Here is a 17,806-nt window from a genome sequence, read left to right on the forward strand (position 1 = left end):
TACTGGAAATCATGCTTAGCCAAGTTGACACATATTTCTGGGGCACACAATTCAATCCGTTACAGTTATTGAAGCAATTATATAGATCAATTAGACAAACAAAGCAATACCTTTTGTTTGAATTACTCTGTAACAAGTGAGAATATCAGCTATTCCATGTAGGGAAACAATAAACAAGTTGAGACTCAGGAAATCTGAATACTTATCCTTAGTCTACCACAGCCTGAATGTGCAATTTTGTAAATGTCTGTTTCTTCTCTCAGTCTCAGTTTCCTCATTTGCAAAATGAAAAGGATCTATCTACCTACCTACCTTCCAACCGACCAACAGACCAGGCTACCAACCAACCAATCCATTCATCCATCTATCCATCCATCCATACATCCATGCATCCATCTATTCATCCATTTATCTTCCTATCTGTCATCTATCATCTATCTGCCTATTCATATATAATCACATTCTGGCCTGTATGTCCTTAAATTCTCAGAAAATTCTTATTATAATGTCATATGAATAGGATTTTACTCTGCTCAGTAGGAAATGGGGTCCAACTCTTTTCAGAGACTTCTGATTTTGGAGAACTCTTAAGTTAGAACACACAATGGAACTGAAACAGAATAAGCTGGCTTTTAGTTCTACTGCTCAGTAGTTACACCACACTGTGCAAGTGAAATGAAGCATTCTGAGCCTCGGCTTTCCCATCTGTGAATCAGGAATAATATACACATGGGGTTATTTGAGTTTAAATGTGAAAGTGGATTGCAAATACTAAGTGCTCAATATATTATCCAAAAAATCAAAATCGAACCTGTTGCCATCCTACCGATTCTGTCTCATGGTTACCCCATGTGTTACAGAGTAGGACTGCTTCATAGGGGTTTCTTGGCTGTAATCTTTACAGAAGCAGGTCATCAGGCCTATCTTCCGTGGAGCCGTTGGGTGGGTTCAAACCACCAACCTTTAGGTTAGTAGTCAAATGAAAATTGTTTGTGCCACTCAGGGGCCTACTTACTTTTAATGATGAATTTAGGATGGGTTAGAAATATCATTTGGACAGGGGTAGTAATGCATTACTGACTTAAACAAATAAGTATATATCCATTGCCTTTGACTTTATTTCTACTCATAATGACCCTACAGGGCAGAGTAGAACTGCTCCATAGGGTTTCCAAAGAGTGACTAGTGGATTTGAACTCCCATACTTGAGGTTAACAGCTGTAGCTCTTAACCACTGTGGCACTAGGGCCCCAAAGAAGTATGTAAGTAGTTCTAAATTCTCCTGAGAGGGAAGATGGAAAATTCTCAGGGGAAGTAGAGGGATAGGCATAGTTCAAATTCCTAAGTGTTTTTTTGAATCCATTTTTATGCCTCCACAAGTTAGGATGAGAGCCTTCTTAAAGCCTTTGTTGATGAACAAATAATAAAGAAGGATCATATTAACTACTTAGGTAAGTTCTTACATAGGAGATAACATGAGGTCAAGGTCAAGAGCAGGATTTGAGGGCAGAGAGAGCTGAATTAGATCTTCCGACCTGCTCTTCGCTAACCATATGTTCTGGGGTAAAAGGCTAACTCTCTTTGTCTCAATTTTCCTATATGTAAAATAGAAAGAATAACCTTCCTACTATATATAGTGCTTTAAAAAAAATTAAAAGAGGTCATTTGTGTGAAGTGCTTTGCACAGTGCCTACCGTATAAGAATATAAGAAGCAATCATTTAATATTAGTTTTTGATCAATGCATGTAATAATAATGCCTAACCTTTATACAATTTATGAAACATTTTCGTATGTCCTGTGGGGACAGTAGGCTTAATTTCTTCAGTCCTTAATCTCCTCAGGACTCACTCTGAGATCTGAAAAATGGAGATACAGGTAAGAAGGAGGTATGAGAAAGAGTTGGAGACCAGTGGACAGCAGAGATCTTTTGGGGGATGGGGAATGCTTAGCAATAAGGAAAAAAAAAGTGGGATTGAAGGGGAGTGCATCAGTGAGCGACAGCCTTGTAAGAAAATCTATATATTGATGTCATAAAATTAGATTTCACCTTCATATTAAAACACTAATAGTGTGACAGATTTTCTGCCTCTATCTACTCAAAGCCAAAATTAACCATTAATTCTGGTGATAGTGGTGGTGCTTGTGGTGGTGGTGGTGGCGGTGGTGTGTGTGTGCATGTGTGTGTGAAATACCTTACAATCACTTTGATAAAGAAGAAAAAAAATAAAAGGCTCATGCTAGGTTCTTAAAAACCTTGCAGATAAATGAGAGTAAAATGTGTCCTCATCCTTTTTAATAAGTATTTGCTTTTGGGTGGCACACATACAGCCTCATAGAAAGAACACTATAATTTTAATAGTCACAGTCGTATGTTATGAAATTTCACAGGCAGTAAACATAAAAATTTCAATAAGAACAAAAGTAGTTGATATTGATGGTGCCTCTACTTTGGGCCAATTAGAGAGCTAGTAGTCTTGACACTCTCACAGCCATCCTTCAAGCTAGTTGTCCTCATTTGACAGAAAAATAGTTGAGAGGTTCAGAGGTTAAACACATTTTACAGAATTACCTTTGCTAACTCTTTATTTCAGTGTAAGACTAGGGTTACGACTTACTAACTAACATCCAAAAACTTCCTTACCCTCTATCTTAGTTATTTCATCTACTAAATAAAGATAATAACAATGTATGACTCAATGTTGATACAAGAATTAAACGTGCCTGGCATTTCAAAGGCACCCAAGTAAACGTTAGCCACGTTAATCATGGCATCTGTACGTGAAGTAGTCTCAATAAAGGTCAACAATGTCCTTCATGGAGTGAAGTCCAAAACTTTGGAATAATTTTTACCGTTCTTTCTTTCTGACACCCCACATCAAGTCCATCAGCAGGTAGTATTGAAACTACCATCATCATACATCTACCTCCACTAAGCCCATCCTGGTGCAAATCACAATCACATTTCTGCTGAATGGTTACAATATCTTCTTAACTAATAATCTCCCTGCTTCTACTATTGCCCCTCTATAGTCTTTTCCCCACACAATAGCCAGAACAATCAATTCTAAGATTCAGTCAGAACATGCCATTTTGCTGTGCAAAACCTTTCAATGGCTTTGTTTTTCACTTAGAATAAATTCATACCCCTTAAAATGATCTACAAAGCCCTATAGAAACTGCCACTTATCAATCCTTGTTCATTCCACTCCAGCCACACTGACCTTCTTTAGACAATGATGCCAACCACATTCCCTCCTCGGAGTGTTTTCACTTCCTGATTTTTTTTTTTTTTTGGTCCGAATGTTCTTTCCCTAAATGTCTTCTTGCATCCTTCTTCACTTCTTTCTAGTCTAGTTTACATGTTCCCTTTTCAAAGAACCCTACTCTGACTAAAAACTCTGACTACCTTATAGAAAATAACACCCAACCCCCCAGATTCCAAATATCCATTACCCTGCTTAATATTCCCATAGCAGATGTTACAATCTGAAATACTATCTACTTTCTTTTTTATTAGCTTATTTTCTGTCTCCCCCTACTAGAATGTATGCTACGTGAGTGTAGAGACCTTATCTGTTTGTTCACTGCTATCTCTCAACTTTCTAGAGTGTTGGGCACATAATAGATGATTAATAAATATTTGGTAAATGGCTTATTAAATGGACCTCAAAACTATATTTCATCAGGTAATCCTTCTCCCCCACCTCTCCCTAGACTCACAGGTTTTATTTTGATTAATAAGGATATTCATTATCTTAGTCATCCGGTGCTGCCATAACAGAAATACCACTAGTGGATGGCTTTAACAAAGAGAAATTTATTCTCTCACAGTCTAGTAGGTTACAAATCCAAATTCAGTCTGTCAGCTCCAGGGGCCAGTTTTCTCTCTCTGTTGGCTCTGGAGTAAGATTTCTTGTCATCAATCTTCCCCTGGTTGAGCAGCTTCTCAAGCACAGGGACCCTGGGTCCAAAGGATACACACTCTGGTCCAGGTACAGTTTTCTTGGTGGTATGAGGTCCCCAGCTCTCTGCTTGCTTCCCTTTCATTTTTATCTCTTGAGAGCTAAAAGCTAGTGCAGAACACATGCCAGGGAAACTCCCTTTACTTTGGATCAGGAATGTGACCTGGGTAAGGCTGTAACAATCCCACTCTAATCCTTTTTAACATAAAATTACAGTCACAAAATGGAAGACAACAACACAAAACTGGAAATCATGGCCCAGCCCAAATGATACACACATTTTGGGGGGGATATAATTTAATCCATGACATTCATTTTCTCTAATTTTGTTTGGGAACGGAGTTAGAGGGGCTGATAAATTGTTCTTTAATATCGTATCTTGTTTACATTTGATTTCAATGTCTCAAAAAGAGATTTTATAAATGAATTAAAACAACTCCCCCCCCAATAAAATAATATAGAAAAACCCATGATGCAATAACACACAGAGAAAGAGGATCAGGATTTTTGAGAGTTTTTCAGCTTTCTCTCTAAGTAATTCTAATACACGAAGACAAAAGACTTTTTCAAAAAATATGAAATCATGGCTCTCATACAAATATAAAATGAATACATGACAAAGTTTTTATTTAACACATTAATTAAGGAGGGAACCAGAAGTATGTTATAATCCATTTAAAGGAGAATCCAGTGTAGCACATTTGTTCATTGAGGGATGTGTAATGAATTTACAAATAAATGCAAAACTGATTTTATCCACAATAACCAAGGGAAATCAATTGAACCCCCATCAGACAATATTTCCAATTTTATGGACAAGAGTTATTTGCATTATCAGTTTTCTATAAGTGGAAGAGTTGTAAAATAGCTCAAAGACAGTGAAAGGCATAATCCTCATAGAATCATGTAATCCCAAGGGGAGTGCTATAGACAACACACAGCTTTTCATTGAAGATAGCCAATAGTCTTTTTATATTTCAAAGTCTTTCACAATTTTTTTCTCACAGAAGTTAAATTTATTTAGCACCTATAAATCAAAAGAAGTAGAGATAATTTTTAAATAACCTAAAATTTTTTCAATTATTTCTATTCTTTACCAAGAAAAAATACAAACTTTCCATATCCATTGGAGTCCTAACAGGAAACAGCATGCTCAAAAAGGCAGATTAAATAATTTTAATGAAGATTATTTATCAAGGTATGAAGGAAATTAATTAAGGGTGATGATAAAGCTTGCCAGAGCTAGCTACCAGTACAAAATCATTACCACCAGGAGGCCTGAGGGAACAAGGGAAAGAAATTACTACAAAAGGAAATATAACACCAACAAGAGCTGTAACCCTAGTTAAAGGTACCCTGTTACTGATAAACCACGGGAGGGACCCAGGAGAATAAACCCTGACATTCTTTTCTTCCCACTCTGTCCTCCTAACATTTATCTAGCACTTCCTGTTGGCCAGAGAAGAAGGAGGCCTGGTTGAGGAACACCATGGAAGTCCGCCATGGAGGAGAAGAGTGAGAACAGATCTGAAGGGCTGAGAGGAGTATATCTAGCTCACTTTCCAACACTTTATTTAATTGTTTTTCTAGGTAAGATGGTGAACACTCCTATTTTGGAAAAAGAAAACAGAGGAGAAATAAGTAAATTGTCTTTCAACTTGTTTGCACACTTAATATTTATTGACTACCACTCTGAGTCAAACATTAAAGTAGATCTGGGGTTAAAGAGCTGAAGAAGGCAGGTACAGCTTTGCTTCTCTGTGGCCTATTTAAAGGGCTCTTTTTTGAATGGAAGACCCACTTGGTTTGGTCTTAATTTGTGTATCAACAGTGTGTGAAACCAGAATCAATAGTTGGTTAGCAGCCATACCTCTTAACTACTGCTCCACCAGGGCTCCTTTTATACAGGTATGTATATGTATACGTATATGCATATATATATATATATACTTACACAAACACACACTTGTGTATATATATGTGTGTGTGTGCCATTTTTGTTGTGTGTCGTGTGGTTGATTCTGACTCACAGCAACCATAATTGACACAGTAGAACTTCCCCATAGGGTTTCCCAGGCTGAAATCTTTATGGGAGCAGATGGTCAGGTCTTTTCTCCCAGGGAAAGACTGGTAGGTTTGAAGTGCCAACATTTTGTTTAGCAACCGAGTGCTTAACCATTGTACCTCCAGGGATTCACACACACACATATATGAGTTCTCTAACATTTCTTGCTGGCTGAGAAGGAATTTATAATGTGATGAGCTCCCTGTGCCTGGATGTCCTCCAGCAAATGCCCAGTGACCACTTGTCACAAGATGTTGTAGGTGGGATTCCAGCACCAATAGAAGAAGCTGTATTAAAAAAAAAAATGGTTCTAATCTTTTTGTAAAATAGAAAAAGCATGTTTTTCTCTTACTGTATGCCATGAAGGAAAACAGTTTATTTATCAACATGCTTTGGTCTTATTTGAAAACACAAAATATGAAATGCTTATCACTCTGCTATTAAGAATGTTGTCTTTACAGGATAATCCCAGTATCTATGTTCATCATTAGCACTGAAATGAAAGAAAACAGGATGAATGTGACTGATTTAATTCTAATAGGGCTTACACAGAATCCTCGGATGCAGAGAATTCTAGTTGTTGTTTTGTTTATCACCTACATTGTCACCGTCTCAGGAAACTTGCTCATTGTGGTCTCCATAATCTGCAGTCAGACATTGAAAGTCCCAATATATTTCTTCCTGGCCTTCTTATCTTTGATAGATGCCTGCTACTCCTCTTCCATAATCCCTAAAATGCTAGCTGACTTGCTCTCTGAGACAAAAACCATCTCCTTCAATGGCTGCATGACACAGATCTTTATTGAACATTTCTTAGGTGGTTCTGAGATTGCCCTCCTTGTGGTCATGGCCTATGACCGTTATGTGGCCATCTGTAGACCTCTGCACTATGTGACCATCATGAACCACCATGTATGCTGCCTTTTGGTGGGGGTGTCTTGGACAGTGGGTTTTGTCCACTCTATTGGACAGATTCTTGTCACTTTCTGGCTCCCATTCTGTGGCCCCAACATTATGGATCACTTCGTGTGTGACATCTTCCCCCTGATACAACTTGCCTGCACAGACAATTTCCTTGTTGGTCTCCTGATTGCTGCCAATGGTGGGGTAATGTCTGTGATTACCTTTGTAATGTTGTTGATATCCTATGTCTTCATCCTGCATTCGTTGAGGATTCACAGCTCTGCAGGAAGGAAAAAGGCCCTCTCTACCTGTAGCTCCCACATCACTGTTGTTGTCTTGTTCTTTGTGCCCTGTATTTTTATGTATATGCGACCAGTAGCCACCTTCTCCATGGATAAAGCCATAACTGTATTCTATACTCTTGTCACTCCCATGTTAAATCCAATTATCTACACAGTAAGAAATGCAGAAGTAAAAAATGCTATCAAAATATTATTGAAAAGAAATGTAATTTCAGATAATAAATGACCCAATATGAAGATTTTATTTCTATCATAATCTTTATATTTTTATGTTACATATATGTATGTGGGTTTGTGTGTGCGTATATATATATGTATATATATACGCATATATTTATGTGTATATATATATACCTCTTTCCCACCTATATCACATAACTCCCAAAGAACCTTTGCACAAGAATGGCAGGGAGATGGTGTCTGACCTCCTCTAACTTCACAAGGGGAAAGGAGAATCAAAACCAACAGCCCAAGCCTGATTCCTTGTGGAAGTCAGATGTACCTCCTTTCTCCGCCATCTTTACTAATTCTGATACCAACTGTCCCTGCATGACACTCTCTACTTCTCTGCTGGGTTTGGTAATCCATTGCAACGGCCACACAGAACTCACAGACAATACTCACGATTATGGTGTTTAATAGGGAAGTATCAGTTACAATTCAGGTCCAAGAACATTCAAGATACAGCTCCTTCCATCAGGACAGCCTCTTCCCAGCTGTGTTCACAGGCACACCTCTCCCTGGTCCTAGGCATCTGCACAAAGGCACTCAACTTTTTTCATGGGCCAGGAAGCCCACCAAGCCTTCACCTGCCAGTTCTTTCTTCCCACCACTTCTCACCATCTTCAGGGTTATAGCTCGTTGTCTCTGTTGGTCTCTTTCTTCTAGGAGCTTCTTAGCAGAGGAAACCCAGGTCCAAAGGATATGCTGGCTTCTGGCTGTTATTCTTTGGTGGCGGTGGGATCTCTTCTTTACTCCATTTGGTGTGGCTCATTTCAAGCCCAGCTGGGTGGCAAAACTGACCAATTCCTTTGGTGGGCCACAATTACCCTACCACGGAGTGCTGCTGGGAGTTACAAGACCATGGCTAGACAGGCCACACAAAAGTGATCCTTCACATTGCACTTTGCAACAATTATTCTGATTTACAGATGACAAAAATTAAGTTAAAAAGGGCTAAATGATCAGCCCAAGGTCAGAGGCAGAGCTATTTGAATCTGCATTTGTTCTAATTACAAATCCCATATTCTTTCAACCATTTCAAATTGTATCAGGATCAAAGGCAGCCTTTATTTTATATCGAAGCCTTTCTTGCTTTGTTGCAAATTGAAAATTCTCTTCTCTAATTGCAGAGTTTTATAACTGACTTGCACATGTAAGCTGTTGTTACTCAGAACCCATACTGGCTACTGGTATCTAGGACAGTGCAGAATACAGTTTAGAAAGAAAATACTTGCTAATACTCTCTCAACACACTGACAATATACCAATGTTTAAAATTATATGGGCTTCTTGTTCTGTCAAGTAAAAGCTGTCAGTAATAAAAATTAATTGTATTTAAACCTAAGTGAAATTTTAAAGTGTCCTTTGGTAGTCACAATGACCCTATAACATTGAAATTTAGTTAATGTTATTATTTTACTGGAAAAAAAAAAGTTGGGTTATAAAATTAGATCATAGAACAAATAAATCAGCCTTGAGCTCAAATATTCTCACTTCACATCCTGTGACTTTTTCATTACATATATAATTCTTTTGTGCTAGTACTTAGTTATACTTAGTTATGGTCTTTTTTTATTTTTTATTTTTTAATTTTATGTCATACTTGTTGCTATCAAGTTGATTCTGATACACAGCCACCCTATAGTACCCTAAGTCCAAAGAGAGACTGATACATTTGAACTGCTTACCTTTTGGTTAGCAGCCAAACTCTTAACCACTACTCCACCAGGGCTCCATGTGTCATAGGAAGTGACATTTTATTAGATTTAAAGTCATTTAAACAAAGAAACAAACAAAAAACCCATTGCCATTGAGTTGTTTCCGAGTCATAGAGATCCTACAGGACAGAGTAGAAGTGCCCCATAGGGTTTCCAAGGAGCAGCTGGTGGATTCAAACTGCTGACCATTTGGTTAACAGACTCAGCTCTTAATCACTGGGTCACCATGGCCCCTTAGTGGTAATTAAGTCGGGTTTTTTTCCCCCCCAAAACACATTGTAACATATCAATTTCACTATTAAAAATTCACTACATTGTTACTTGTATCTAACATTATTAAGTATATATCTGAGACTCCTCTTTGCAAACTGCTTCCAGAGATGGCTTAAGCATAAGGCATACAAGAAAAAAATCGTTACTCCTCAGTTGGTCAAAGGAAGATTCAAGGCTAAAGAACTTACCTAACTCATAAGACTTTGTTGCAAATAAGTTTTGGTTCTTTTAAAAAACGAAGTTTGCGGCCACAAGATGAATATATGCCATAGATGTCTTTATAGGACACTTTGACATAGTGTTCTAACCTCCCACCTCATGGGTATCATACGTTTTATTCGAGAAGTCAGAGGACTCTAAGATGCAACAATAATTAGCAAGATATTATGACTGTGAAACACAGTGGAGGGTAAGAACACCAGCTTCAGGATCAGTAGACACTGGTTTTTTTCCTTACTGTGCGATGGCAGTGGGTTTTTTGGGGGGTGCCACCATCTCATTATATGATCTTATATAGGTCTCCTTTTTATATTTATACGTAGTTTACTTAGGTAACTTAAGAGGTGTTTCCAAGCTCTTTGATTTTGTTCATTCCATTTTTATTTCCTTAAATATTGTTATATTTGATTCTACTTCATTTGGAAGAAGTAAAATTGGAAGAGTCATAAGAGATTATATTTCTATAGGCCAAGAGTTGGCCACAGCCCACAACCCTAAACATTTCCATTTTTGGTAAACAGCTCAGGAGATGTTTTCTTTTGATGAAAGGATCTTTGGCCTGGACTAAATAATTGAGGATAAGACCTCTGCTCTTGGAGGTTTTATTGCCTTGAAAATACGGACCTCTGCTGATTGAAATGTATGAAGTTGGCCATAAGATGAACACTTTGGCAGTCACACTTCTTTTTGGTGTGGAATCAGTCCCTAAATCTGTCAAACATGAAACTGTAGCTCAACTGGTGTCTTCCCAACTGTGATCTGATGCATATTTCATTTCTCCTGTTTTTGTTCTAATTTATCTTCTAGTTTGAAAATCCATGTTACTGTCTATCCAGTGTTTTTTCCACACTTTCCTTAGAATTGTATTCTGGAAACAAGCTTTTCTGATATAGCTTCAGGGACACCCCTTTTGAAAAATTACCTTCAGAGCCAACCCTAACTGATTTAGACCTAACTCCATAGAAGAATTGATGTATTCAAACTGTGGTGTTGGTGAAGAATACTGAATATATGTTGGACTGCAAGAAAAGTAAACAAAACAGTCTTAGAATAAATACAATCAGAATGGTCCTTAGAAATAAAGATGATGAAACTTTCGATTGCTTACTTTTGACACATCATCAGGAAAAACCAACTGCTAGAAAAGGATAACTTTTTTGGTAAAGTAGAGGGTTAGTGAAAACAAGGGAAGCCCTCAATGAGATGGATTGTCACAATAGCCAAAAAAAGGTCTTAAATATATCAAAGATTTTGAAGATGGTGAAAGACTGGACGGTGTTTTGTTCCATTATACATAGGGTTGCCATGAGTTGGAGCCAACTTGAAGGCAACTAACAACAACAACTGTAAACTCTGCCCTTTCTCTATTTCATACTACTCTAAGCCATGCAGAACAAGACTAGACAGGTGTAAGGAAGTCTAAAGAAATCTCTCTCCTCACCACTTTAGTTGCTTAATAGAGATTAGATGACAATTTAATGGGTCACTGTGAATGGATTTCAATCTTTTAGGAGAATGGGCAAAATGACCTTGGAAGTACATGCTAATTTGACTAATTCTGATTCTGTACTTTCATTCCAGAGTTGAAAGACAAAGTTGAAGACATTTTCACAGATGGAAATCCATATTAATTATAGTTCTTTGTATAGTTTCACATCCTCTTTCAAACTATAGAACCTGCCATGACAAGCACTATAATAGTCAGATGTTTAGTCAAAATAAGTTTAGTCACATGGTCACAGACAGCTTTCTTAAATTATTTTTCTCCCACTACACATGCTGCTCACAGTGACTATACCCTCTTGAACCAATTCAGAAGCTAAATGCAATTTATTTTTCCTTTTATTTAAACAGCACAGTTGAACATAGTTGAATAAATGTGGTCCTGTATAGGAATGTTTCTGAACTGAATTTGTTTTGGTTTTAAAAATAATTTTTCAAACATTGGCATTTTATTATTTTTAATAGGTGACTTGCAATGTACTCAAAATGGATGTCAACATAAATGTGCCATGACACTTCTGCTGTAAGACAATAATCTAAGAAGAAGAAACCTGAACCAGGATTCAGGAGGGTTAGTTTCTTCTTTTACCTTGGCAGTCAATTTCCTGATTCCCTGTCTTAGTTTTCCTGGTTATAAAATGTGAATATTGATAGCTGTGTCATTCCCATTACATAGGGCTAGTGTTTGACTCAATTTAAAAGGCTGCAGAAAATGGCTCGGTGGATAAACTATTTCTGTGTATAAATAATTCAAGACATGAAATTATTTCCTCATTATTGTATTAGTCTAATTCCAGGATTAGAGAATCAACTGCTATGAGGAAGTACTTAACAATCTACTCAGTATGAAGGGATCATGTCTGTCTCTTCCTGTATACCTGAATACAACACTTAAAAATTATGAATCACATAAAGGGTGGCTTGATAAAGACACAAAATATTATAGCGAAGAATTTAAAAGTCAGATAGTTACATACATGTCATGGATTGAATTGTGTTTCCCAAAAACATGTGTATCAATTTGGATAGATCATGATTCCCAGTATTGTGTGATTTTCCTCCATTTTGTCATCTGATGTGTTTTCCTATGTGTTGTAAATCCTGTACCTATGACGTTAATGAGATGGTGTTAATGGCAGTCATGTTAATGAGGCAGGACTCAATCTACAAGATTAGATTGTGTCTTGAGGCATCCTCTTTTGAGACAGAAAAGACAGAGTTGAGCAGAGAGACATGGGGGTCTCATACCACCAAGAAAGCAATGCCAGAGGCACAGCACAGCTTTGGACCTGTGATTCCTGCACAGAGAAGGTCCTAGACCACAGGAAGATTGATGACAAGGACCTTTGCCCAGAACCCAAGGACAGAGAAAGCCTCCCCTTAGAGCTGGAACCCTGAATTTGGCCTTCTAGCCTCCCAGAATGTGAGAGAATAAATTTCTCTTTGTTAAAGCCTCCCATTTGTGGTATTTCTGTTATAGCAGCAATAGATAACTAAAAATTTGGTACCAAGAGTGGGGTGCTGCTCTAAGAGATACCTAAAATGTGGAAGCAGTTTTGAAACAGTGAATGTATAGAGGATTCAGAGGGAAATGAAGAGAGCTGCTACACTGGAGATGGCACAGATGGCAAGAAGCAGCGGCAGAGAACCAGCAGTGGCAGAAGAAGGAGAGCAGCATGAGATGACACTGGAGCCCACCCACGGAGTGAGAGAGCTGAGGGCCTTTGGCAGTAGGCTTCTTGGCAGAGTGGGGTACCTCCAGATACTTATCAGTGGAGCTACAGAGATTTGGAAAACTTTCCCCAGCAGGGCAGATGTGGGTTGTGAGGCCCTAGGGACTGAGAGGACAAGAAACCAGGAGGCAGAAGCTGAAAAGACAAAGAACACAGGAAAACAAGCTGCCTCAGTCTCAAAGTGTATGGCCACAACCTCTGGGGTCTCAAAGGGTGGAACCATGGCCTCTGGTATTTCTAAGAGTGGAGTCACCACTCAGATGGACTAGGAGAATGGTGTGCCTAAAGCTCAAGGAGCAGAGTTGCTGTCTTAGTGGGCCTGGAAAGTAGAACAGAGGCCCAGGGCCGAGGGACCTCCACTCAGAATCCAGAAAGCATGGCCAATAGCTAGATCTGGAAGGCAGGGCCTTTGTGTAAATGGTCTCAGAGAACAGAGGATTATTTTCAAAGCCTTAAGGGCAAATATAATGTGTTCTGCTGACTTGCTTGGTGGCTGTTATCCCTTCTTTCCTTCCAATTTCTTCCATTTGTAATGGAAATATTTAGTTTGTGCCTGTTCCACCATTGTACTTTGGAAGCAGATAACTTCTATTCTAGATTTCGCAGATGAGGAAGAGTTTTTGGATTTTGCAGCTGTTTATATAATGCCAAACACCTAGAAACTGCCCACTAAGGTAATTTGTTATCAAAATATCCAGAGTCTAATATCTTTTAGTTTATTCTTAAGTGGTCAACTCATTTTTTTCTCTTGTCATGTGATTTTTCTTCTTGTAGACTTAGGGAAGAATTTAAAAACTAAAGATTGATTGTTATAAAAGTTCTCCTCTGATGTTCAGTTAGGTAACTGGAAATAATTGGGCGGTTGGCAAGTTCTGATAATGATGATGAAATACTCCTGAGGTCTCATTAGCTACAGCTAAGAAACTTCAGAGAAGTTGCCTGCAAGTAGGATATGTAGTAATACTTTTAAGCCTCAAGAGAAAGGCATTATTCAAAGGTGCCATTTATAAATCAGCAAAGAGATTTATTGTAGCTGAGCTATTGGCACATTAAATCTTACAACTTTACTTATTTCTTATTTCTGTCCTTGTGATTTAACAGTGGCTTGGGGCCCTGGGCATGAAGCTGTGTTAGATAAGTTCATAGGTGAGTTTTTTTTTTTTTTTTTTTTTGAGAAAAGAATATAATCGTAGAATCTCAGATTTAAATGGACCTTAAAACTATATGGTCACCTTCCATCCCCCCCGCAACCAAATAACAACATTTCAAATAATTTTCCTTTCTTTCAATTGAAATATATTTAAATAAGTTAGAATCAAATTAGATGTCCAAATTCATATGCAAATCATCCCACTTAAATGACGAGAAGAGTTTTCCTATGACATTGTACAATTCTTTAAAAAAAAAAATCCCTTTTAAAAGTTATACACCATTCCATGAAATGCAAAGTATTTGGCTTCACCATTTTTCTAATGCTGGACATGCCATGCAGTTTTGTTTTTTATTGGTTTAGTAATAATAATTGTGTTGAACATATTTGTACATAACAATTTTTCTTTTTAAAATATTTTCAAGGAAAAATATTATTGCACTAAAGGAAAAAGACAAAGTGATTTCTATTTCTTCATAGCTGTTGTTAAAACACTTTTTATAAATAGTGCCTTATTTTTCCTTTGTGTACATCATACTCTTTTGGGGGAGTCTACCTCAGAATAAAAGAATTGCAAAAAAGCTGCTCCGCTGTGTTTTCACATAGGTGTAAGATTTTCATCTTGCCTAATTAAAAAATAAAAGCCCTTTATCTAATTTTTTATCTAATTACTTTTGAAAAGAAAATACATAATTTTTAAAGAATAAATTTTCCTTTATGTTTTCTCTTTTCTCTGGGAATTTTATGATTCCAAATATGGGATGATTATCCTCACTTTATAAATAATGCAAAACCTTGTAACTAAGAGTGACGGATGATGGACCTGCTGCACAGGATGGGAGAAGAAGGCATAAGAATTCATATAGCAGGAGCACAAAAGACATAGGAGGATCATTCATCTCATGGATGGATGAGCCATTGCTCTTTGCTAATAAAGTGCTAGGGAGAGGTATCACTAAAGCAGTAACAAGGACTTTTTTCATGACTTCATGTAGTCAAATGTATATATCAATGTACATAATGAGAGTCTAATAAATATCTATTGAATGAGTGAATATGTAATAAGTAGATTTTATAGGTTTGCATGTATGTATATTATATATATATATGTATGTATATATTCATATATATTCAACATTTTATTTATCTTACCAAAAATATATTTTTCTCTTCTCCAAGTTAAAATTCTATTCTTAAAACTTTGGAAATAAGGATTCCCCTTTCTTGATAGACCTTCGTGGACTGAAAACCTATCCAAGAGATTTGGTTGTTGTTTGTTTTATTTGATTTTATTAAGGCTGTAATTTTACTGAGTGGAACTAAGTTAAATTACATTGCAATATAATTTCATAAAATAAACAGTATTAATGAGCCAAAATTATAATTATCTTGACAGTCAATGATCTGGTAATATGCTGTTTCCTAGAGCCAATTAATATTTTCAATGCACCCCACAAAATTTGCTGGAAACATTAAACTGGAATGCAACTTCCTTCCAAAAGTTTATTTTTCTCATAGAGAGTAGTGATAAACAGAGTGGAAGGACCAGAGCACTTGGGTACCTAGGTTTATGGACTGGCGAAGCATGTATATTCTTACATAGGGTTGTATAGAAAGTGTGTCAGTTCACCAAGCATTCATCACTTGGTAAGTGCCAGACACTACAGATATTCTTTGACACTTTTGTAGGCACAGCAAGGAAACAGACATGAATAGCATTTGTTTTGTGGTGGGTGTTTCCAACTGGTTACAAAATTCCCTAATCTGTCTCCTTATGATAGATATTTCTTGACCAAGAGACAATGTCTTTCATTCTGCAGTTAGAACCGGGGATTCGAATGCAAATTTTTCTGGAAGAAATAATAACTCTTACCTGTGTGCAGTACTTAGAAGCTCCCAAGATACATTTCACAGTTACAACTACTAAGCTCCCAGGTGCAGAGGAGAGGTCAGAAACATAGGGAAAGGACTTAGCAAAGTCACCTGGAGGCAGAAGCAGGATGAGAATCCACTTCCCCTCATGTATATTGCCTAGTATTTTCTCAGTAAATTACACATCAGTTGTTGCCCTATAGAAGATGCTTTAAAGTTGATTATGTGTCTCTGAAAATAAGGAGAAAGCACATGGAGGAAGCAAGACAGAATAACTGAAACAGTTACCGTGGTGAAGGGTGCTAAGGACAAGCTAAATAATTATGGCAACTACCCTATTTGTATATTGTGAAATTCAAACTACAACCCTTTCACCATTAATTAGGTATCTTTCTTTATCTTTTTGCAGGTAATTCAGGTCTCAGAAAGACATCATTCCCTTAATGGATCGTCTTATGCCTCCCAACAATGTGACTGAATTTATTCTCCTGGGACTCACACAGAATCCACACTTGCAGAAAATACTTTTCATTGTCTTTTTGTGCATTTTCCTATTTACCGTGCTGGCCAATCTGCTTATTGTCATCACCATCTCCTTCAGCCCCACACTTTCGGCTCCCATGTACTTCTTTCTCACCTACTTGTCCTTTATAGATGCCTCTTACACCTCCGTCACCACCCCCAAAATGATCATTGACCTGCTCTACCAGAGGAGAACCATCTCATTGGGCAGCTGCCTGACTCAGCTCTTTGTGGAACACTCCCTGGGAGGGTCAGAGATCATCCTCCTCATTGTCATGGCCTATGACCGCTATGTAGCCATCTGCAAGCCCCTGTACTACACTACCATCACGCGACAGGGACTCTGCCACCTCCTGGTGGTTGTGGCCTGGATTGGCGGGATCCTTCGTGCTACAGTGCAGATTCTCTTCCTGATCAACTTGCCCTTCTGAGGCCCCAATACCATTGACCATTTCATGTGTGACCTCTTCCCACTGCTGAAACTTGCCTGCAGAGACACCTATATACTTGGAATGGTGGTGGCTGCCAACAGTGGGGCCATGTGCTTGCTCATTTTATCCATGTTACTCATCTCCTACATAGTCATTCTGTGCTCCCTGAAATCCCATGGCTCTGAAGGGCGGCACAAAGACGTCTCCACCTGTGGTTCCCATTTCACTGTAGTTGTACTTTTCTTTGTGCCCTGTGTATTCACTTACATGCGTCCCGTGGATACCTATCCAGTACCTTGTCCACTTATCCAGTGGACAAGTTGGGGACTGTCTTTTTTGCAATCCTCACCCCCATGTTAAACCCTACCATTTATACAGTGAGAAACACAGAGGTAAAAAGTGCCATGAAAAGTTTTTTGAAGACAAGTGTAGCTTAGGCTATTCATTATGCCAGAAAGTGATGATGTAAATAGATAGGAAGGATCATATCTGTGGTAAACTGTGAAAGAGGATTTTCAAGTTTTGCAGATCACTGATCAAAACAAGGCCCAGAAACTAACATTTATTGAGCATTTATTTAATGGTGGTTAGGCCCTTCGATAGGTGCTTTTGATAGTTTTTCATGTACTTTATTGAAGCTCCAATGCTCATTGTGCATGCATTCAGGATATACATCAGAGAAAGGACTGCAAGTCCCTTGTTTGGTGATTCTAGAGTACACTTTGCTCCAGTCTCACTACTATTTTATGAAATTCTTCAATCTTATATTACTTGGGTGAAATTGGCTTTTCCACAGCACCTTGGTCTCAGGACTTCTTTTTTTTTCTTCTTGTATATTTGGTTTTGCCTGCAGTAAGCAAAAAAGAGAAAAGGAGTTCTTGAATATATGGGGATGGGGGGGTGAAGGATAGACAGCTGGAAATGAAAGA

The 17,806-nt window shown here is 37.9% G+C and overlaps 1 protein-coding gene and 1 pseudogene across 1 annotated transcript; both read left to right on the forward strand.

Moving 5' to 3' along the window:
- The first annotated feature begins 6,526 nt into the window (after positions 1 to 6,526).
- LOC135228435 (olfactory receptor 4C46-like) lies at positions 6,527 to 7,592 on the forward strand. Its single transcript, XM_064274215.1, has one exon. The coding sequence runs from the start codon at positions 6,528 to 6,530 to the stop codon at positions 7,458 to 7,460; it is 933 nt and encodes a 310-aa protein (XP_064130285.1). The 5' UTR covers position 6,527; the 3' UTR covers positions 7,461 to 7,592.
- Positions 7,593 to 15,596: 8,004 nt separating this feature from the next.
- LOC100674783 (olfactory receptor 4C3D-like) lies at positions 15,597 to 17,596 on the forward strand (annotated as a pseudogene).
- The last annotated feature ends 210 nt before the right edge of the window (positions 17,597 to 17,806 follow it).

This window comes from Loxodonta africana, chromosome 22, assembly GCF_030014295.1.
Source record: "Loxodonta africana isolate mLoxAfr1 chromosome 22, mLoxAfr1.hap2, whole genome shotgun sequence".
NCBI lineage: Eukaryota > Metazoa > Chordata > Mammalia > Proboscidea > Elephantidae > Loxodonta > Loxodonta africana.